Below are 24,896 nucleotides of genomic sequence, written 5' to 3' on the forward strand. Positions count from 1 at the left end.
CTGCCTGTTTTAGTTTCATATTTAAAAGTATCATTTTATTTTTCCATCATATTTGTATCAAACATGTATTTTTTAAAACATTAATCTCAACTTTATTTATGCAGTTGTAATTGTACAACTTCAGATGCACCTTCTGTGCCACCACTGCAGTGCAAAGATTAATTTAGTAGTTAGTGATTTATTCCAATTGTATTTATTGATTAAATAAAATACATTTCTCAGGCTGTAAATGTGTACTTTTTAGATGAATTTGACGAGTGCTGGTCTGCTCTTGGTCTTGACTTAGATCTATCTATCTATCTATCTATCTATCTATCTATCTATCTATCTATCTATCTATCTATCTATCTATCTATCTATCTATCTATCTATCTATCTGTCTGTCTGTCCATCTGTCTGTCTGTCTGTCTCTCCATCCATCCATCAATCCATCCATTATATTTCCTTAGAGAAAAAAAATGCCCGTTTTAAAACCACACTTTTTAAGCAAACCAATTAACAAAATGTATATAATTTTTATATATAATGCACTATTTATGTATGGACACTTTCTGATTTGGGACCACTGTATAAACACACATGCACACCAATAAATGTATTAACCAGTAAAATGCGTTTTAAAAACAGTCAAGCCTGTTATACTTATACCCAGCTTGTAAGGTTTACCTTTAAATGGTTTAATCATGCAGTGCAACTCTGCGGCACGTCTTGATCGAATGACATGTTCACTGCATGCTTGCGCAACCCCCCACTGATGTGAATGGACAGCCTTGAACAGCCTTTCAATTTGTATGTGTGAACATGCTGGCAGTGTCAGCCAGACAAATGCCATGTATTTGTTCTGCTCTGGTCAGTGGTGGGTCTTTTTTTTTTTTTTTTTTTTTTTTTCCAGCAGAGGTCGCCCTTCACACAGTGCTGCCACAAAATCATACCCTTTTCTTGCTGTCTAATCAGGAAAGCAGTCCCAGGAAAATAAGGCTAATTTTAGATTCCTGTATGCCATTTAAAACATTTTCTTGCCATAATCAGCTCTTTTAACGCCAGCTCTCTCATTCGTTTGCACACTTACAGAATGAGCAGCTGTATACCTGGGCTCCAGTGGGACAGAATGAGATCAGAACACCTGGGCGGCTCCAAACAATGTGGCCTCCGACCCCTACTTCTGTACAGGTGCGAGTATGTCTTCCAATATGGTTTTGTATGCCCAAAATAAGGATTGTGTGGTCATTATTCCCATTATTATTCATGTATTTGATAAACACACTATAGTATGTAATGATTACCATATTCAAATGCTAGGATATGATGTTTTCGGTACAATACTTCGCTAAAATACGTCAAAGAAAGCCATGGTATTGCTATCTTACTTTTAAAAAAAAAATAGTTTTACCATGGTACAGTACCATGTCCAAAGTTAATATCATGCTGCTACTCTTACATATATGGTACATATGGTTCACAAAACACCACCCCAGTACTTTTTATAAGGGTAACAAAAAACTCCAAAATTACCACGGTAATGCCATGCTTTTTGGACATTTTGGTGGTACTATGATATTTTTGGACATAGTTCCATGGTAAAACCATGGTTTTTGGACATGTAATATGATAAAATATATTTGTATTTTTTAAAGTACCTTGGATTATCATGTAAAATCATGTATTAATATGGTAATTATTCAGTGACATGATACATATCAATGTACCTTGGTATTTAATTCCATTACTGTACCATAGTACATTTTAGCAAGAGCTATGTGTAATCAAACACGCATTTGCTTTTGTCTATTGTCCGTGTATGTTAATGTGAGCAAACTCTTAAATAGTTTTAATTATTTCCCCAATAGGTTCAACACCCTCATGTTACTCATAATGTATTTTACAACTCACTAGCCATACGTGTCTTTAACGTTGCTATGAGACGTTCTGTAAACAGCATCCTAACAGCATCTTATCCTGATCTAAACATCTGTCCAGCAGGCGCAGTGCCTGCCATTGTGTTTTAAGATCCACCATGTTTGAGTTTTGAAATGATAAATGACCACTTGCATTCCAATGTTCAAAGCACACACACGCAACACCTTATATTACAGTTTATTCCTCATGTTTCTTGTAGGAATATTCCTGAATGTGATTCGGAATGCAGATCTTTTGGGGGAATATGTCTTTTTTAATTACATTAATACTTGTAATACTTAACATACTGTATATAACACCCTGGTACACATGATCATATCAAATCGCATGAAGGAACTTCTCTGGCTACTACTGACTCTAGAATTCCTAAGGGGCTTGAAGGTCTGGAGCCAAAATTTACCAAAGCTCCCTGGCTGTGGAAAAGGGTTTTGTGAATGAAAGCGTCTCCCCAAACCCATGTCAGTCTGACAGGGCCCAACATGTAACCAGACTCCATGTGTGTGATATGTTCTCCGTCCCCCCCAATACTTCACACAGACCCACACAAACTCTTTGAAGCCGTTTGAAGCTGTGTAAAAGAAAGGCACAGACCCTTCCCTCCTCATTCCCAGAGACTCTGCGGCTCGCCTTTTAGGAGTCCTCAGAGACGACTTCTGGAGTCTAGACTTGTTGGACTTCCTTGACCCTCGCTGCCAGATTGTATGTGTCTCTGTATGTTGTGTGTGTTTATCACCATGTTGTGTGTTCGCCAAGTGCATCCCTTGTTGTGTGTTGTGTGCCGATTTTTACACGCTGGCTGTGGTTGTTCATTCATTTCCCTGGGTTCACTCTCTTCCCTTCATCCAGGAAGCACGGCTACGTTTTCCATGATCAGCCAAAGTGCTTTTATTGACTTGTGGGATGCCACATGCGTGCCTGGTCTTTGCTATTAAGAAACACGGCCCCTTACTTACAAACACACACTCACTCATAATATCATTCCTCAAAAAAACGTAGTCTCGGAGGAGAAACTAACATCCGCTAAAACAAGGCACTAACTCATGCTTGTACGATCGCATGTGACAGGAGGTGTCTGTGTTTTTCATTCCATGCTGCTGTTTCTTTTTAAAGACGTGAAGTCTCTCTTTTCTGTATCCTTCTCTCCACAGGATGGATCCACGGGGCAATCTGGGATTGTTCCAGAAGGGACTTCCGTTTCCATTCAGGAGCTAGAGCGAACAATTGAAGAATTACTTGCGAAAATATCAGATATGGAAAAAGACAATCATTTACTGGATGGCACAAAGCTTGGAACAAGAGATCAAGAAGTGGGTGATATTCAAACCATCAAACAGTCTAAAGTAAATGAACAAGGAGTTCTGCGCCACGCGAAAGCCATTCAGACCTCACCTGTTGAGGAAGCCTTTAAAATTCCAGTGCCTTTTTCAGACCAATCACAGACTCCCAAATTAGGTGACAGCGCCACTTCACCAATTGGACTGCCCTATTCCTGCAGCTGCCAAAGAAAACAGGAAATCAGTCCCCCTGCACCACCCCTACTTCCTGTTGTTTCAGGTGTTTCGACACCTTCAGCACCAGATGTATCAATACCTCCACCTCCTCCACCTCCACTCCCAGGTATGGTTCCGCCCCCTCCTCCACTCCCAGGTATGTCTCCACCCCCTCCACCGGGACTCCCAGGAATGGCTCCGCCCCCTCCACCACCTCCACTTCCTGGTATTGTTCCACTATCTCCACTTGTGGGCATGGCTCCACCCCCTCCTCCCCTCCCAGGCATGGCTCCACCCCCTCCACCTCCCCCTCCTCCACCTGGTTTTGGGCCCCCACCACCCTTTGGTCCCCCTCCACCCTTCATGGGGTTTGTGCCGCCCAGCATGGCTCAGGAGTCCGCCCCCCTGAAAGCTGTCATCGAGCCTCCAAGACCCATGAAACCACTCTACTGGACCCGGATTCAGCTACATGCCAAAAAGTAAACTTATGCCTCATTGACTGAATGCTACATGGATTTGCAATATGCATTTTGAATGTTTGTGTTTCAACTAATTTACATTCAGCCAGGGTTTAATTATAATCACACATACAATAAGACAAACTGATATATATTTTTTTCCTTGCACATAGGGATACCAAAAGTGCTCTGGTGTGGGAGAAGGTTCAAGAGCCATCCGTAGACTTTGGCGAATTTGTTGAGAAGTTTGCCAAAAGTGCAGTTAAGGAAAAGAAGAAACCTATCTCAGATACCATAACTAAATCAAAAGCCAAACAGGTAAGAAGACTTTACTACACCCACACTGATTGAAATCACTGGAGCCCAACAAATAGGCCATACCCTAGTGGACCTTAGTATGCTCACTTCGTCTCAGATCCCGGGACAACATTCCCGGTTGTCTGCCCCTGAAGATAGCTCTGCCCACACCTCACCACACACAAAACCATTAACAGTGATTTCACACGCACAGCTTGTGAATCAGAGCCTTACAGACGTTCAGTAAATGTTATAAGCTCTACTTAATGTTCCATCAACCAAAGTGTGACTGTGAGACTCTTTGATAAGACTGTTTACCATCAGAAACGATCCAGGCATCTACCACATCTGAAGCTAATCTCTCTCTCTCTCTCTTCCGCTCTGGTAGTGGTGTGAAAATTAGTCACTGGTGAGAGTTTTGTGGGTCCTTCATCTGGAGTCGAACAGATTTCTGATAACAACACACTGCTCCACAACAAGCACATTACAATCTGCATCACAAAAAAACTATTTTATTTAATTGTCCTGCAGCTGTGTTCGTCAACTATGAATTACGTACATATTTAGTGTTGTTATCATGAAGATAATTTCCAAATATATATATATATACCATCCTTAATATAGAGTAATGTGGCGCTACCATAGTACAGTAATTGTATGTAACAGATGGTAGTACTATCATACTTTGAAATATACCATGGTACTGAAATTCATGTACCATGGTGTTCACAGTACATAGTACTACATGGTACTTTCAAGAATACCAAGGTAGTACTTTGGTGCATATTTTTGTACATGTACTATGGCACTACAATGTTTTTCTTTAAAGTATCCTGTTGTGCCACTAAAATACCGTGGTATATGAATAAGGTAATCATTCCCAAAATCATTGGTATTCCCATCCAATACCATCTTTGTGCCATGGTACCACCACTTTTTTATATAAATGTGGGTAAACAAGGTTTTTATGAACACGTTTTGAGAATACTCTGTGGTATTGCCTACAAATAGGATAAATGACGAACTGGATGTTTAACCATGTAAATATTGAGAAATTCATAAGACTTTTGAAAGTGTTCTGTTTGCTCTTTCTCTCTCTCCCTCTCTTTCTCTCTCTCTCTCTGTGGTCTGTAAGATCTGAGGAATGGGAGGGGGGGTCTGTATTGAGTTAAAACCCACAACCCTCAAACCACCAGCCAACCCAGCGACTCCAGTCAGCCTAGTGTGGTCATGCCACACTTTATATGTGTGTGTGTAAGAGAAAGAGAGTGGGTGTGTGTAGCATTGTTCACAGAAGAGTTGCTTTAGGCCTATGGTTACAGTTTGCTCATATCAGTCAAAATTACAGTGCTAATCTAATCAAATCAAACCTTTTACATGAATTTGATATATCAATTAAAAACAGCTGCCCGGAGCTCCATTTGAGCCAATATTATCATGTTAATTTTATGAATCATATTCATTTTACGGCCCATTGCTTTGGCAGTAGTTATCTGGTTCTTTAGCTGCTAGTTACTGTACGACCGCCGAACCTCCATCTTCCCTCGTACAGTGACATCCCCGGTTCCCACCAAGACAGTGCTAAAGTATGGAATCAATTCTCATTGGTTGGTAAGCGTCTGGTTTGAGATCCAGCTCATCACAGGCATGAGTGTGTTTCCCACATCATTAACGTAGCACACCACTCTGCAGTCGGGCTGTATTTAGTGGTCATGAGCCCCGTGGAGATAATGGGAGCCAGTGGCTTCCTGATGATCACACTGAGCCGCCATCACACACTTTCAAGAGTGGCCTGTACTAGAAGGTTTTCATGGCTCCAAATTCTTTCCAACAATCAGAATTAGCATGTTGTTAACGTACGGCAATGAAAGAAGACATGTTTACGATGGCACTCAATGTACACGTGTTAATGCAAAGAAGACGCTAAAGCTACAGTGAACTGGCAGAGGGCAGAGCTTAGGGAATGTTTTCTCTTTCAAAAAACATTGACAATTTATACAGAGTATGTGAGGTATTCCATGCATCCACACACGCATCCACTTGTTTAGAAATGCCTGATTTGAAGGGGCCGTCTGAAAGTGTCAAAATCGAACTCTGTTTAATTGGACCAGACAGGTCTGTCATTTGCATAATTACTGTGGTGTTCTTTGGCAGAGCCAGAAACGGGAGAAAGTAAAGTTCTTTTGATATATGTGGATGCTATGCATGAAAGAATGAGACGAGACCTCTCCATAATGCCATATGAGGAAACAGTCATAAATACTCATACTTTGGCTTTGTTTTTGGTTTCCTTTTTAGGCCAAAGTACCTCTCTGTGCTATTAAATTTATGAGGGCAGCCAGATGAAATACTGTGTTTATGTTTTTTTTTGTATTTTTTATAGTATAATGTGGCTGATGTTTTACTACAGTAATGAAATAATACCCTCTGTCTCTCTCAGGTTGTCAAGCTGCTGAATAACAAACGTTCTCAGGCAGTGGGGATTCTAATGTCCAGTCTTCATTTGGATATGAAAGATATCCAGAATGGTGAGCAACCCGAAGAAGTGTTCTTTGCACTTTGTATGCCCATTGATAATGTTGTGTGTGTGTATGTGCGCACACTTGTTCTGCTGTTGACTACTTGTCATGTTTCTGAAAAAAGCAGTTATATATATATATATATATTAGGTGTGTGTGTTTTTGGCTAAACCTCCTGAGATTGTGCTCAGCCTCCTGCCAGCATGTGACCTCTCTAAGGGGGGAAATATGATGTCACAGCCAATTAAGACGCATTGTTCTTGCTGTTTATACAGTTACTGATTGTGTTTGAAAGCTGGAGAGAGAGGGTTGGTTGCGTCTCAGGGTTCAAGAGTAGGTTGATACTGTAGATCTTAATGAACATGATGATTAGAGTCGCATCCTCTTTCTTATTCTGTTCTATTCTTTTACTGTAGCTACAGTTTTAATCTCAGTTTTAATTCGTCTCTCTATATCTCTCTTATTGCTGTCATCACTCTGTCTGCTCATTCATCCCCTTGAATGGACTATAAAGGAAATAATGCAATTTCTTCTCATCACGTTCGGGAATGTTAGTCCTGTCTCGCAGAGCAATCCAGACCTCTTGATTGTGGATTTTTATGTGGTGAAGGAGTTACTTAAATAGAATACAAAGAAAAAAGGCCAAATACTAAGACAATTAATAAGTAAAAGTAGGAAAATGTTTTAGAAAGGTTGATTATTTCACACAAATATCTTCAAACTGTCGCTTATCGCTTATCTTTTGTTCCTTTCATCATCCAGATGATGATCTGTGCATTTCTTCTTTGGATTCAATTAATAAGATTACCTGTGAAAAGCAAAGAGAAAGTAGTGAAACGGTAATTATTATTAAATATGATATGATATTAATGATATTTTTTCAGTTAATCTTTGTGCAGGTTACATCCATATGACAGTATGGTCACACACTGTGAAACTAGTCTTTTTGAGTTAGTCGATGAATTCTTTACTCAAACCATTCATTCGTAGTCACTGGTTTATTCAGGAACGCCACTGTTGTTTGGATATGTTCAACGGTCGATTCTGCTTCGATTTTGGAGTCGGTGCAAAAATGGACCCATGTGTGGTTACTTTTTAGTCCTGGATGGATAAATAGTGTATTCTTCAGCAACATAGTCTAAACAATGTTTTTTTTTTTTTGTCATTCATTGGTTAACAGGCGGCAGACAAGCTGAATTGTGTTTTCTTTCAGTAACATTTTTCCATGCATAATTTCCCTCCAGTCTAATCCACTGTAACAACAACCCTTTTTTAAATTCTATTTTTCTTTCTTCGTTTTAATGAATCAGCAAAGGCTGGATGCAGTTTTAAAAACCACATCACTTTATGTGAATGGATACCTAATATTGTACACACACACATATGCACACATCCTTTAAACCGGCGGTATTTGAAGACATTTTTACTGGCTCTTTGAGAATTTATGGGCACAGTCCCCATCTATTATGCAGCTCAGTACCCACAATTCAGCACTGGTCGAGTCTCATTGGGTCTCGCAGCAATTCCGCCCAATGCAGAGGCCAGTATGTTTGGCCAGAGTAAACCACCAAATAGAAACAAACAGTTTCTCTGACAGAGCTATTTACCCAGAATCAATACATTCCTCAACATCACGCTTCACCACACTGACCTGGATCAGGCCCTTTGAGGAACTAGCAAAGAATGCCGTGAGTTGGTTTAATTGCAGAGTTTAAAGGTTCATGCAAAGTTATGAGGCAGTTTTTACAGTCAGTAGAAATGTTACCCGTATGTCTCTCTTTTCTTTCATTATTCAATTATCAGCCATCAAACAACATAAAAAAAACAACCTCTTCTCAAGATTACGACTTGTTGTTAGGGAACCTAAACCTAATCTGGTGCAACTCCTCTGTGGATTTCCACTGAATCGCTTCCTTTGTGTCAACTTTCTTGTTTCCCTCAGCTGGTTTCCATAAGATCTCATGTTTGAGCCCTTCACAAGCTGAAAAACACTCCTGCATGACTGACTAGAACATAGGCCGCTCTTGCACCAACACACTTGGTGACAAGCCTTTGATTTCTACCCATAACAGTCTCAGAGTTTCACAAGTCAGCTCGGTGTTTTTGCGTATGTGAGATTGGATTCCTCAACGTGTGACGCCGACCCCCTCCGGACCTTTTGTTTGTTATGTTTCTTTAGTGACTCACACACTTGTTCTGCAGTGCCGTCTGTTTGGGTCTTCTAAGCTGTCACAGGACATTGTTTTGTGGAAACATTCTGAATCATGGCAGCGATCACAAAGAAAGCAACAAGGAAACATATGTGTATGATCATGTCCTTATATAAAATCCTTCTCTTCTCTTTGTTAGCCAAACATTGTTCTGTTTTATAGTTAGTGGTGTTTAGAGAGAGAAGGTGGTATGTGTCTGTACAGCTGAAGAATTGCAAACATGGTAGCATTCGCTCGACGTTTGGAAGATAGTAATTATGGAAGTTTGGCACAAACTGAACTTTGTAAACCTGCTAAGTACTAAGAAACTGCTTTAAATGTTTGGATTATGAAATATGTAGCAAGAACAGAAATGTAGAGTAGCATATCTAGAGGTATAAACCTAAACCACTTAAACAAGGCATTTAATCCAAGGTTGCTCCAGGGGGATTCCTCATGTAATAGGTGTTATTTGGATAAGAACGTCAGCTAAATGATGAGCTGTATAACAGTAAAAGTGCACGAATTTCTGGTGATTATAGTCATCGTGGTGTAAAACGTATAATTGCATTTATAGTTTCAGAAATGTGAGAATTGTTTCACAGATACTCCTACTACAATTTCCACTGAGCTTTTCTGGTTATATCCTAATTAAAGTCCCTCTAAATGGGCCAAGATATTATTATTATTATTATTATTATTATTAATAATATTATTATGGGTGACACCAACCCCCTCCAGACGATTTGTATATCATACTCACTTGTTCTGCTGTGCATACTATTTAATTTATTTATTATATTATATCACATTTAATAATAATAGTATAATATTTAAATTTCTATTAATATTGACAAACAAATGCTAAACACGTCTTAATTTAGCACAATTTATATAGCACAGTTTTATAATAATAATAATTGTATTTTTTTGTGTGTGTGATGCCGACCCCCTACGATTTGTTTTCTTCAGTGACTCACACTCACTTGTTCTGCAGCATATAATATTTCATATATTTTTATGAATATAATAACAACAATATAAGTATTAAAATTTCAATTGAAATTCTTATTTAATATTGACAAACACATGCTAAACACATCTTACTTTAGCATAAATCTCTGTTGTATAATAATAATAATAATTTTAGTTATAATAATTGTATTATTTGTATTGTTATTTGTGTCATGCCGACCCCCTCCGTACGATTTGTTTGTTTCTTCAGTGACTCGCACTATTTCATATATTTATTATATTACAAAATACTAATAACTATTGATAATAATAATAACTATAAACACATTCAAATATAATGCAGGGACGATAACTGACCATACAGTTTGAAAGCTTTGTGTTGATCACTTTATTTTTCAGCTAATGAACTTTAGAAAGCTTTCATAACCATTTCTTCCTCGGATTTTAAATAAAGAGACCACCACACTAAACTACTGCATCAGTGTTTTGGGGAAGCACAGACCACATCCCTGGACTTCAAGAGACAAATTCTTTGTTTGGAGACATTGTTGTGGGGGTGTGGGGATTACGCTGTTGTTGTTTGTGTATGTGGTGATTGGGGTGTAGATCTGGTTGGAGTTGGTGTTGTCAGGTTGATGACAGGTTAAACTACTGAGTCATGGATTGAGCGTACTTTTTTTCACTCTCTTTCTTGTCTCTCTCCCTCTGTCATGTGTTCCCAAGGGCAAGGCTGCAGTTGTTCTCTTTGATATCTTTCTTCCATAACAGAAGGAATTCTTTGCTGTCTGTCTCCATTTTATACATCTGAGCATTGGCCAGATATGGATGTTTTTGTTATTTTTTCTTGTGTGGTTTCTGGAACACGCCAATGATCAATTTCTCAATTCCCCAAATGACTGAACACATAATAGCTCTATTTAGCACAGACAAAAAGTGTTCAGTCAAGCCAGCTCAATTACAGCCCTGCTAGAGATTCAAATGCTTTTATTATGTAAAAAGAACTCGGGGAAAATAAATGTTTGATGCTGAGTAAACACATTTTGATTGTTAAATCATATAATCGACCATGCCATACTATACTACCTAAGTTTGGGTTTGGTAAGATTTTTTTAATGCTAATGAAAGAAGTCTCTTATGCTTACTAAGGCTGAATTTATTTAATCAAACATACAGTAAAAACACGATACACCAATGGCGAAATATTATTACAATTTAAAATAGTTTTTTAATTTTTAATTACAATGTAATTTAGTCCTGTGATGGTAAAGCTGAATTTTCAGCATCATTCCTCCAGTCTTCAGTGTCACATGATCCTTCAGAAATCATTCTAATGTGCTGATTTAGTGCTCAATAAGCATTTATTATTATCAATGTTGAAAACAGTTGTGCTGCTTGATATTTTTGTGGAGACCGTGATTATTTAATAAATAGAAATTTCGCATTTACCGTATTTGTAAAAAAACCAGCATTTATTTGAAATGGAAATCTTTTGTAACATTAAAAATGTCTTCACTGTAACTTTTCATGAATTGAATCCATCCTTGCTAAATAAAAGTATTAATTTCTTTCAATAAAATGTATTCATTTAAAATAAAATGATAAAAATAATTATATTAAATTATTAAGTAAATGAATATATTGTTTTTTATATATTAGATATTAAATGAATTTCAATTCCCAGACAGTTGTCGATCAGTATTCCTCATAGTGTTCCTCTGTCTGAAAAATCATTTGAATAGATCTGTATTCTTGATTGGTCAGTCAGTGATGGATTCTCTCATTTTTCATCTCTCTTTCTCTCTCTGACAGCCATCTTGAACATGGACTGCACAGTGGTGGATCTGGAGACGCTCCAGGCGCTGTATGAAAACGTAAGCCCACAACATGACAGGACGTGACAGTCCAGATAAGCAGATGTGATGAATCCTGGCGATCCTTATGAAGTATGAATTCCATAAGTGATCATTTATCATATCATTGAACTCTTAAACCTCTCAGAACTGGACAGGATATACCCTGAAATCTTGGAGCTCTGCCTTGACGCGGTCCACTCCAAAAGAGAGCTGCGGAAATGTGTGTTAAATACCAAAACAAACATGCAGGCCACAAACACCGCTGGAATGAGTAAGGTTTACCATGGAGCCAGGGTGCGTGTCACTGTCTGAGGGAAAGAGAGAGAGAGGAAACAAGACGACTGTATAAAGACAGACATGCAGACATGGAACTGACAACAGACAGGAAGACAGGAGAGGATGAGGTTTTCCCTCTCAAAGAATAAAAAAAGGACAGTTCAAAAACTCAGGAAAAAAAGATTGAGCAAAAGAATTGCAGCCTATGTAACTTTTTAGGCAGTTGCAATTACGTCGGTTTGACATGGCGGCATAAATCAAACCTCTTTCTTGGAAGATCCATGAATCGCTCTTAGATGATTGGCTGCTACCAAATGCTGATTTTCTCTAATTCTTTAAGTGTGTGTGGGCGCTGATGAGTTTGCACACCATGATTCGCCATGTGTATTGCAGCAACAGTCATAAATCTTGCTGTCAACACAAGAGGTCCTTTACATGTTTTCTGTGTGGAAGTGTGTGTGAGTGTGAGCTTGAGCTGCTCTTCATTATGACGAGATAAAGACCGGGCGACAGGAGTCGTAGCCACACATCATGACACCATAACATTTCTCACACAAGTCTGATGATATCTTGGCACTATTCTTACTGTTTTCCTCTGAGTGTCATTTTGGGAATATGGCTTTCATTCATATGCCATTGCATCATACGTATCTTACTAATATTTCGGCACATGTGATTCGCAGATTAGTTTGCATTGTTGGTTAAGTTACTTTTAGATTTTAAGTTAGATTTTATTAATTACTAGCTACTAATTAAATCTTCAAGATCCTTTTCTCTTTAAAAAAGTAAGTTGTAAGTAGGCTATATAGTATGTAACTTTATTTGATCAAAAAAAATATTTTATAATATCTTTATTTTTTAAAAATGTGTGTAATGTGAAGCTAAAAATGGCAAGCTTCTGTGGAATCACTGGTTGTAAAAGCGAACAAAAAAGCATTTTTTGTCCATCTGCTCTGATATGATGTCCTGTATTCATGTGTATACCAGTGGCACCAACACGTGCATCCACGCAGAGCCGAAGCACGACCAAAACAATGTTCTTCCACAAGATGTATGCGCTTTAATTTTGAACCACTAGAGGGCCAAAAGTCTCATAGTGTAGCATTAACAAATAATAATGAAGTTATGTGTTTGTGTAGAATTGTTGTGTGCAGTAACTTTCTGCTGAAAACTATCTTTCCTTCCATCCCTCTGTTTTTCCTCTAACCCACCCACCCGTTCCCACTGTAGCTTGAGGCAGTATTGTTGAGTTTAAATGTTGAGGTTGTTTCTCTTTAGTGTGCGAGACTCCACGCTGTCTCTGACTCCTTCAACCAAAACCACAGAACACCCCCTCACTCTCACACACACACACACACGCACACACACACACACACACACACACACACACACAGTATATCCCCACTTTCCTCTCTCCTGCTTTTTCTCTCTATTCTCTTTTTCGCTGTCTGATTCAAGTACAGTCTAAAGTGTGCATCACTCTTTGTTTGTTGGGTTCTTAATCAAAGGTCACAAAGCAACACACATGTGTGAAGTGTATAAATGTATTTTCCCATTTTGAAATCACATTTTCCCTCTCTCAGTGTACTTTCTTTCTGTTCTTTTGTCAACCTCACAGAGAGCTCAAAAAGAAGAGATGGATCAGATTGAGAAACATATCAAGTCTTCAAAAAACAAAGAAAATGCAAAACCACTGGACAAGCCTGAACAGTATGTATACATCAGTCTATCCATCCATCCACTTATTCTCCTGTCATTAATTTGCCTCCCTGTCTCTTTGTTTTTGTCTGTCTCTGTCAGGTTTCTTCTGCAGTTGTCAGAGGTTCCTCAGTTCTCAGAGAGGGTTTTCTGTATTCTCTTCCAGTCCAGCTTCACGGAGTGTGTTACATCAGTTCAGCGTAAACTAGAAACACTGCTAAGAGTCTGTACGGTGAGAAAGAACGTGAAGCACACTAGTCAGATTGCACTTACATATATTTCAAGTTGAAAGGTCAGATGAAAAGCAGTGAAGTAAACACCTGTGCTTCATCATCTTTCTTTTCTCTGTTTACAGGCTCTACAGTCAGGCCAAGCCGTCCTGCAAGTTCTAGGTTTGGTTCTAGCATTCGGGAACATTATGAACGGGGGCAACCGAAGCAGAGGACAGGCAGACGGATTTACCCTTGACATCCTGCCCAAGTTAAAAGATGTCAAGAGTAGTGTGAGTAAATATGAGATCACTGTCGCCACTTACTCACCCTGATGTCATTCCAAACATGTGTATGACTTGCTTCTGTGGTACACAAAAGAAGAATGTTTCTGTCTGTTTTTGCCCATACGATGAAAATCAATAGGGTCTTAATGTTGGATCCCACTGACTTTCATTGTATGAAAAAAAATATATATATATATATATATATATACTATAATATATTATATATACAGTGGTGGCCAAAATTATTAGAACACTTGGCATATTTAAGAGGTTTCAGTTGTTATTTTCCAAGAGGACAATGACCCTAAACATTCTTCTAACTACTGCCGTAACTACCTGCGACAGAAGGAATCTGCTGGACCTCAACCTCATCGAGCAAATTTGGGGCAAGTTGGAAAATAAACTGGACATATCTATTGTACATTCAAATGATACCTTTTGGCTTCAGTTGCAGAAGGCATGGGATAACATTAGTGTTGAAGTTCTCAGGAAATATATTGACACTATGCAAGAGAGATGTGCTGCTGTAATTGCTGCAAAAGATGGACATACCAAGTATTAAAGTTAAAAGTGGATAAAAACAGTACGACTCACTTCATCTGATATTTGTTGTGCTCAGAGCAACCATTTTCATGTTTCATTAACATAATGTAATGAAATCATGTTTTGGAGGCAAAAAAGGTCAATATTTTCAGACCTGTCAGGTATTCTAATAATTTTGGCCACCACCAGAGCCATAGAGAGAAAGAGTTGCGACACTCCCATAGACCGCCATAGGAACTTTGGAATGCGGAAGTAACGCGTGTCGTGGAGCAGCCAATAGCTCCAAACACTGATAGTTCCAGCATTGAACCCCATTCATTTTCAGTGCTTCCGAAGTACGCTCGCTGATAAATTAATGAAATTACTGTATTTTTTTACTTTTACACACATTAGCCGACCTCTCGTGAATCTAGTCTGTAGTTATATTTTATGTAGCCAGTTTTAGTAAATGTTTATTGGAAGATAATAGGTTAATTGCAGCGATAGCATACGTGACCAAAACTTCACTAACGTTAGCTAACTTACGGTAACCTGATGTATATAATATATAATATTTTTAATAATATTTTATATGTATGTGTATATATATATATATATATATATAGCCTATATATAATATTATATATACATACACACACACACACACACACAATTAATTTATTTAAATGGGTTAGGGTTATGCATGTGCTTATATGTATTTAGGAACATAGTTAATTCACTCATTAACTATCTCTCCGGTTTAATTTTATGAAGAATATTTTTCGGTTGAATATTTACCGAACATTGCTGTATATAGTCGTTGCTTTCTACGTTATGGGAGCAGTCTATTTCCCTCCTAAATCATTCATTTGTACATGCACAGCGTAATTATTTATATTTTATGTTGGTTGGAGTTCTGAACGGACTGCAGACCTCTTTGCGTGATCACGAAGGTAGGCTAATGGCCGAATCGGAATTTATAAGCAAGATCACGGGAATCAATAGCCTAATACAGCCCAGTTGTGCTAAAATAAATATCATGAGACGTCCATCATCAGATGAATGACATGGAAAAGTTAAGTTAGAGCCGCTAAAGCCAGTGCTACTACCCATGTGAACATGAACACTAAGCTTTTCCCTCCAAAAATATAGCCTAAAACTTATCTAAGTTGTCACCCTGCCTCTCCAAATGCAAAACTGACATTAACAAAATGCAATAACAGCTTAAAAAGTACTTGGGTGTGTGTTTTATTTTATATCTACCGTTTAATAATGCAATCGCTGCTGTCTGTCCATAGAAGAACATGACAGCCCGCGGATGTTTTGGAACTATTGGGGCTTACATGAACCACGTGACAGCCGTCGCGGCGACATCAAAGCGTGTCGCAACTCTTTCTCTCTATGGCTCTGGCCACCACTGTATATATATATATAAGTCAGTCATACAGGTTTCAAGGAAATGAGGATGATTCAATGATGAAGGAATTTTAATCTTAGGTGAACTATCCCTTTAAGTTACAATTTTGCTGGTCAACATCGTGGCTGTGCATATCCACCAGCTAGACCAGCACAGAACCAGCATAAACACTAGTATGAACATGCATGGAAATTCCCATAGTGTAGTTTGGTGGTCTCCTGACCCCACTGACTAGGTCATAAACAGACCTTTTTTTTGGCAATATCACTCACAATGAGCAGTCTATACAGTAGTGTCAAGTATTGCAATAGCCTATATCCACATCGCATGTGTTCTGTGTGTCTGCACACATGTGCACGTGAGCAAGCGCCTTTGCAGGCCTCTTATTCACAACCGCTTTGAGCAAAAAGAGTGTATACAATCCCAAAACATGAAAAATGATTATTCTCCTGTGTTTATTTCCATCTCTCGTCTCCTTCTCTCGCTCCATCAGGATAATTCTCAGAGCCTCCTGTCCTACATAGTTGCTTACTATCTGCGACATTTTGATGAGGTAGGTTTGGCCAGCTGTTTATTTCATTGGCTCGACTAACAGACCCCCTGGTCCCTTAGATTCTCCCTTCATGTTAGACAAAAATGTGGCTTTGTTTTTGGTTTCATCACTTTGATTTGCCTTTCTTTCCATTCACCATATAGACAAACGGCTGCTCTGAACGAGCAGAGCCCTTTGATTACTTGATGCCCTTTTTGGACGCAGATTAAAAGGGCTGTATTGTAAATACCGTCAGCAGTCAGTCCAGATGTTGTGATTGCCATGTCCAAATTGACAAAATATGATCCACAGGTTGTTGAAGTGCTTCTGGCGTTCAGGCAAATAACAAGAGCGCATATGTGTGCATGTCTATGTGAGCGGCTCTGATCTCTGACAGACGGAGCGCTATTGAGATTGATTTGTTGTGTTTGATGTTTTCATTGTTTTTGGAATCAAAATGATCTTTACACACCAAACTATTTGAACAGAATTCGCATTCAATTATTTTTCAAATCAACCAAACGGTACAGATATGATCTCATAAACACAACATCTGTATGATTGTGCTTGTTTCCATTGTTTGTGTGTCAGGATGCAGGTAAAGAAACGTGCGTGTACCCACTTCCAGAGCCTCAGGATCTGTTTCAGGCGTCGCAGATGAAGTTTGAGGATTTTCAACGTGACCTCCGTAAGCTACGGAAAGATCTGAATGGTGAGATGTGGACACGCACAAAGTAAATAAATGAATACACGCGTGCTTTTACACACACTTCCATGTATATACATGAGATCACATGCATGCAAACACATGTGGACACAACACATGGACATACAGACAAACAAGAACTCACATACAAGTGTGCATATACAAAAACACACAGACATGTTTAGTTTGTATACATCAGCACCAGTGACCTGTGTTCTCCTTTAGAAGGCTCATTGATTTTCAAATGGCTGTTTTTATTGAGCCCCCAGCTGGCTGCCACGATGATCAATACTGCAAATGTGGTTTGTTAAAGTAAATAAATGAGAGAGGGGTCATTTCCAGCACTTTTCCTAGGGGTCTTACCTGTTCTTACAGGCCTAAAGCACTTAACTCCAGGTTTCTGCAGGTGAACTGTCCCTATACACTACAGTTCAAAACATACAAAAATGTGTTAAATGTGTTTGATAAGTTTGAGTTGTATATAACATTTAGACATTCTGGTAACAGAAATGAAAATCAGCTCAAGATTTTGATCAAGATATTTGTTTAAATAAACAAACAAATAAATAAACGCATATATTCAGTAAGTGTATAAATACATTTCAGACCCTCTTTTGTACCCTATTTTTAGGAAATGCCATATGTTCTGGTGCTTTTGAAAAGAAACTAGAGGGCAGGTAGAGGGCTTAAACTGCCACTTAAGAACTGTCTGCTTTGCTCCCTGACCAGTAAAGCAATTTACCGGGGTCTTCAGGAGGTTAGTGAGATTGGTTCAGCTTTGCGCCGCAAGTCAAAGGTTGTATGACCCAGCTTAAGTGCACGACGGAGTGTGAATGAGGTGTAAGAATCCGATTACATGCTCAAAGCTGCGTTTAAATCCCTGCAAACATTTTCATTGCCAACCCAAACACACACACACACACACAGATGTGGAAGTACTCACATTCCACTGTTGGCATGTTTGGCTTGTTGGCTTGAAAAAACACTGGTGGATGTTGATGTGGTCAAAATAGAACACTGCCCTACATCAAAAACACATTTACAATCAATCATTAATCCAGAGTGAGATTGTCTACCACACACAAATAATAACGTCCGAGCATTTTGAGTTGCACTTGAGCCAGTCAAACATATCAGATGGATTTGCATTTGGCTCATGGAAATTTCGATTGAAGGATGGTCGCTTTGATGCATTGCTATACATCCTATTAACTTCGTCCCTGCTGTTAGCCATATTTTTGCGTGCCTTACCTTGAATCCCTAGTCAGCGATTTGCATTGTTAATCTTTCAAAAGCTTATTAGTTAGGCCCACTATACATGTGGTTGATAAATTGTAAATGTACTTTTCCAGAGCTTGTATGCTTAGCTAAATGGTTTTGGCGTACACCTGCTGAACAGATCAAGCCTACATTTGTTTAACGCAGGCAAATATTTCTCCTCTGGCAATGTTCTGTGCTTCTCTGAATCCTTAACAGTTCACGTCCCTGAAATCTCCCCGCGGCCCAATAAGCATGGCTCCTCTCTTACGCCAGGTTCATGCAATAAATGGATCATCACTACATTAGCAAGCTAAGCTAAGCGCTACAGCAGATGTGCGACACTGACAGCTGGAAGGGGCACGGAGTTATGCAGGCGGCCCGGCAGGTCTTCGCTTTCACAAAGCCCATGATCCAGCTGGCAGGGACATTAGCATGTGTGTTTGCATTGCGCTGATTGGCATGCAAGCCTGTGATCCATCACCGAATGTAGTGATGGAGTGTGACACGGTGAAGCCTTTCATCAGGCTGTTGTAAGACTCTAGGTGTACAGCGAACTGAAGCGAAGGAAAGGTTCATGAAATGGGATTCATTAGCATCTGTTAGCACAGGTCACAAATAGCACATTTTTCGTTATACTGATACATCTGTGAAGTGCAGGAAGACGAAGCAGAAGGATGGAATGTAACATCCTGCTAATAAAAGTCAATGGTAGCTGCTTTTAATGCTAGTTTGTTGCTGGTCTTAGCAGTTTAATCGGTGAAGACTAGTTGTCCAGAGAATTTTGGCCATATGTTGGGGCCATTGCTGTGCTCACTGCTAACAAAAATATGTTCTAAGAACGTTTTACTAAGGTTCCCATTAAGCTATGAAAACATTATTTCTGAATGTTCTCTAAATGTTAAAACATTTTCAAAACTTTTTTCTTGGTTATGCAAACATTAGGGGAACATTACATTTAATCATTTTGCAAACATTTCAGGAATGTTACTTTTTACTGTTACTGAAACAAGTAGTAACAGTAAAAAAAAAAGTTAGACGAATGTCCAACTAAAACGTTCCATGAACAATGTATAAATAATGTTATGTTAACGTTTTGAGAACTTCATTAAAGACCATGTAACTTTGAACGAACTTTCTGGAAGAAAATGTGTTTATAACTTTAAGAGAAACTTTCCAGAACGTTAGCCAAAGTTCTGAGAACGTTCCCTGTTAGCTGGGGTCTTTTTTTTAACAAGGTTTACTACTGTATATTACAGTTTGTATACAAAGACTTGAGGTCATCAGTGCATTCCAAATATGTGTTTTATGAGAGTTATTTAAGTGGCTAGTAGTGGTGTAGCCTAACATAAGATGTTTTCAGTGTTTAAAAAAAGCTGTTCTTCAGTTCCATGATTGGTTTTGTTTGTTTCTTTCTCACATCTGTCTTCCTGCTCTACTTTATTTTACAGCCTGTTCAGCAGAAACAGAAAAGGTGTGTATTGTCTCGTCTGAGGAGCACCTGCAGCCCTTTAAGGACAAAATGGAAGAATTTCTCACTAGAGGTAAAAAAATACATAGCAAACCTAGGCCCTATTCAGACGGCTATTGTTTTACATGAGGATGTGCCATTTGAATTGGAAATGTCAAGATTTTTTCTTTTAGCATCTCACGGATTTAAACAAGAAACCAAAGTAATGTTAGCACTCAGAAATGTATTTTTGGAGTGAATTCCTGCAGTGATTCCAAAGACTGCATTTATTTTGAAAAACCGTCCTCGTTTTCAGGGAGTGCATTCCAAAGGCAGTTTTCAGCGTCTCAAAGCAGTTTGGTTCATTTACTATGAATTGGCTTGCTATATATATATATGTATATATATACACTCACCGGCCACTTTATTAGGTACACCTGTCCAACTGCTCGTTAACACTTAATTTCTAAGCAGCCAATCACATGGCGGCAACTCAGTGCATTTAGGCATGTAGACATGGTCAAGACAATCTCCTGTAGTTCAAACCGAGCATCAGTATGGGGAAGAAAGTTGATTTGAGTGACTTTGAACGTGGTATGATTGTTGGTGCCAGAAGGGCTGGTCTGAGTATTTCAGAAACTGCTAATCTACTGGGATTTTCACGCACAACCATCTCTAGGGTTTACAGAGAATGGTCCGAAAAAGAAAAAACATCCAGTGAGCGGCAGTTCTGTGGGCGGAAATGCCTTGTTGATGCCAGAGGTCAGAGGAGAATGGCCAGACTGGTTCGAGCTGATAGAAGGGCAACAGTGACTGAAATAACCACTCGTTACAACCGAGGTATGCAGCAAAGCATTTGTGAAGCCACAACACGCACAACCTTGAGGCGGATGGGCTACAACAGCAGAAGACTCCACCGGGTACCACTCATCTCCACTACAAATAGGAAAAAGAGGCTACAATTTGCAAGAGCTCACCAAAATTGAACAGTTGAAGACTGGAAAAATGTTGCCTGGTCTGATGAGTCTCGATTTCTGTTGAGACATTCAGATGTTAGAGTCAGAATTTGGCGTAAACAGAATGAGAACATGGAACCATCATGCCTTGTTACCACTGTGCAGGCTGGTGGTGGTGGTGTAATGGTGTGCTCACCGGCCACTTTATTAGGTACCCCATGCTAGTAACGGGTTGGACCCCCTTTTGCCTTCAGAACTGCCTCAATTCTTCGTGGCATAGATTCAACAAGGTGCTGGAAGCATTCCTCAGGGAGTTTGGTCCATATTGACATGATGGCATCACACAGTTGCCGCAGATTTGTCGGCTGCACATCCATGATGCCAATCTCCCGTTCCACCACATCCCAAAGATGCTCTATTGGGTTGATATCTGGTGACTGTGGAGGCCATTTTAGTACAGTGAACTCATTGTCATGTTCAAGAAACCAATTTGAAATGATTAGAGCTTTGTGACATGGTGGAAGTAGCCATCAGAGGATGGGTACATGGTGGCCATAAAGGGATGGACATGGTCAGAAACAATGCTCAGGTAGGCCGTGGCATTTAAACAATGCCCAATTGGCACTAAGGGGCCTAAAGTGTGCCAGGAAAACATCCCCCACACCATTACACCACCACCACCAGCCTGCACAGTGGTAACAAGGCATGATGGTTCCATGTTCTCATTCTGTTTACGCCAAATTCTGACTCTAACATCTGAATGTCTCAACAGAAATCGAGACTCATCAGACCAGGCAACATTTTTCCAGTCTTCAACTGTTCAATTTTGGTGAGCTCTTGCAAATTGTAGCCTCTTTTTCCTATTTGTAGTGGAGATGAGTGGTACCCGGTGGAGTCTTCTGCTGTTGTAGCCCATCCGCCTCAAGGTTGTGCGTGTTGTGGCTTCACAAATGCTTTGCTGCATACCTCGGTTGTAACGAGTGGTTATTTCAGTCACTGTTGCCCTTCTATCAGCTCGAACCAGTCTGGCCATTCTCCTCTGACCTCTGGCATCAACAAGGCATTTCCGCCCACAGAACTGCCGCTCACTGGATGTTTTTTCTTTTTCGGACCATTCTCTGTAAACCCTAGAGATGGTTGTGTGTGAAAATCCCAGTAGATTAGCAGTTTCTGAAATACTCAGACCAGCCCTTCTGGCACCAACAATCATGCCACGTTCAAAGTCACTCAAATCACCTTTCTTCCCCATACTGATGCTCGGTTTGAACTGCAGGAGATTGTCTTGACCATGTCTACATGCCTAAATGCACGTAGTTGCCGCCATGTGATTGGCTGCTTAGAAATTAAGTGTTAACGAGCAGTTGGACAGGTGTACCTAATAAAGTGGCCGGTGAGTGTATATATATATATATATATATATATATATTAGGACATTTATATTTGTATTGTAATTTAACAGTTGTACTATAAAATAAAAATATTTTATTAAATACAATCAATTTTTTTTATTTACTGTTCAATAGTAGCAATAGATTTCTTAATTTGTTTATATTTTTTATTTAATAAATTATTAATCACATTTATAGTCATTCTGATTGGGTCAAAAACATTGAGAATGTGGCCTATGAAAACTCAAGTGGAAAGATATTTCATCTCTAAAAGGATCACACTCAAAAGTCTTCAGAGTAACAGGTAAGGTCACACTTTAGTTTAGGGTCCAATTCTCACTATTAACTAACTATTAACTATGACTTTTGCCTCAGTAAACTCCTAATTACTGCTAATTAATAGTTAGTAAGGTATATGTTTAGTTTAGGTATAGGGTAGGATTAAGGGATGTAGAATATGGTCATGCAGATGTGCTTTATTCTAATGAACAGCCAATATCCTAGTAATACGCATGCTAAGCAACTAGTTAATAGTGAGAATTGTACCCTAAACTAAAGTGTTACCAAAAGTAATTTTTTAGCTTTTTTAAATGATTTTTATTTTCTATGAAAATGCACTTCTCAACAAAATCATTAGCCTGACTTCGTCATACTCATATTCTAGTCAGAATGTGAGTCTGATACTGCTCCATAGGGCTTTGATTATGAGGCGTGTCTTAACCGAACCAGGAAAAAAAAAAAAACTCTGCACTCAATTGGATAGACCTACAACCAATCAGAGCAACGCAGTAAGTGTTTTTTTTATGAGCTACGCAAATTGTCAACAGAACTCACCTGCACGCACGCTGGAAGAAGTAGTAAAATAATAAGTGTTGCTTCTTTTACTTGGTTCTCCATGAGTGCGACCAAAGGAGAAAACACAACGCGTTCCCTTGGAATTATAAGGTTCTATCTGCGTTCTGAGCAGTTTTGAGATATTGAGCTTCAAAGTTTTTGCATTACATATAGGAAAATGTATATGGGGAACAAGTTTCTTTCAAACATGAAAATAACAGGGACCCTAAATGTATTCTAAATATACAACATCAAAATCCTCTCAAATTTGTAAATGTTTTTTTTTGGAATGGGTCAAACGCAGATAGAACCTTCTAATTCTAAAAAAAACACTTTTCGCTTAGAATTATAAGGTTCTATCTGCCAAAACATTATTTGAACATTAAATATAAAATTAATGTTGTGTAAATGTCTCAACATGTGTTAGAAAGTAAAATTTTATCCTTTCTATGTCATTTATTTCATATTTTTTAGCACTTCCATGTATTTAGGACATTTCAAATTAAGCAAGGTAGGTCTAAATATTTTGTCCAGTGCAGAATCTTAATTTTCGTTACCAATTTGGTGGGTAATTAAACACATTATTGCAGAAATTGTTACTTTAATCTTTCTTTTGTTTAGACAGAAAGCAGCTACTGTAATACATCTGAGCAGGACTTTCTTCCAGCTAAAGTGGGCCAGGTGAAATGGCTTTCTCTCTAGACATCAGTATGGCTGAAATAACATGCTAACGTTTATTGTTGTAATTAAGACCCCATCAATGAAATTGTTAACTATTTGACCTTTAAGGCTTAAAATTGTAAAAATTAAGACATTTTAAGACTTTAAAAACTACAAGAAAATCGACATGCTTCAGCAAATTAATTCATAAAGTTTAATAATCATTGAAAAATGATTCACTGACTATTATGATCACAAGAAATGTCAGACAAATTTTTTAATCACACACACACACACTCTCTCACTCACACACACACAGTCACACACTTTCACACACACACACACACACGCACACGCACACACACACACACACACACACACACACTCACACACACACACTTTCACACACTCGCACACACACACACACTTTCACACACTCGCGCACACACACACACTTGCATGTTAAATGTTTTTTTTAAATATTCAATTTACTCACTGAATATTTGTATAATTCAGATAATAATAACTATAATAATAATATTAATAATAACCTCATTGATAATTAATAATAATAACCAATACACTATAAAGAAAATGGCCAAATTGAAGCCACTTCATAACACTACACAATTTAGTGAATATTTCATTTACTGTAAATGTATAGCATTATGCCTTTATGGGGTTTCTTTTTGTCTTCAAGGAAAAATCCGGCGACATGACATATAAAGTTGATTCTGATTGGTCCTCTTCTGTACATTCGAAGTGCTGATTGGCTCACGCAGATAGAACCTTATAGAGCCAAGTTAGAGTTCAATTTTGTAGATAGAACCTTTTTGTTTTTTCAATAAAAAGTCCCACAATGGACACAATTTAAAAAAACACATCACATAATGTAAATAAGTTGTCACAGAATAAGAATATGTGAATAACTCAATTTTGACAAAAATGTCAGATAGAACCTTATAATTCCAAGGGGACGAACTGTTACGACCACAGGGTTTTCATT

General features: G+C 38.6%; 1 protein-coding gene across 2 annotated transcripts in view; it reads left to right on the top strand.

Annotated features, from left to right (window-relative positions):
- Nucleotides 1–24,896, top strand: part of fmn2a (formin 2a) — a 37,842-nt gene that overhangs the window by 8,388 nt on the left and 4,558 nt on the right. Inside the window, exons 3-14 of one of the 2 annotated variants that reach the window (XM_056235042.1) lie at nucleotides 1,072–1,170; nucleotides 3,066–3,534; nucleotides 3,565–3,886; nucleotides 4,039–4,183; nucleotides 6,603–6,690; nucleotides 11,655–11,716; nucleotides 13,593–13,684; nucleotides 13,775–13,904; nucleotides 14,028–14,174; nucleotides 16,601–16,660; nucleotides 17,231–17,351; nucleotides 20,054–20,146. In XM_056235042.1, the coding sequence (XP_056091017.1) occupies nucleotides 1,072–1,170; nucleotides 3,066–3,534; nucleotides 3,565–3,886; nucleotides 4,039–4,183; nucleotides 6,603–6,690; nucleotides 11,655–11,716; nucleotides 13,593–13,684; nucleotides 13,775–13,904; nucleotides 14,028–14,174; nucleotides 16,601–16,660; nucleotides 17,231–17,351; nucleotides 20,054–20,146 (1,828 nt within the window). Of the gene's footprint in view, nucleotides 1–1,071; nucleotides 1,171–3,065; nucleotides 3,887–4,038; nucleotides 4,184–6,602; nucleotides 6,691–11,654; nucleotides 11,717–13,592; nucleotides 13,685–13,774; nucleotides 13,905–14,027; nucleotides 14,175–16,600; nucleotides 16,661–17,230; nucleotides 17,352–20,053; nucleotides 20,147–24,896 lie in introns of both variants that reach the window. The other variant, XM_056235041.1, reaches the window with a different exon arrangement.

Source organism: Rhinichthys klamathensis, unplaced genomic scaffold (genome assembly GCF_029890125.1).
Source record: "Rhinichthys klamathensis goyatoka isolate OS25496 unplaced genomic scaffold, OSU_Roscu_1.1 h1tg000412l_1, whole genome shotgun sequence".
Classification (NCBI taxonomy): Eukaryota; Metazoa; Chordata; class Actinopteri; order Cypriniformes; family Leuciscidae; genus Rhinichthys; species Rhinichthys klamathensis.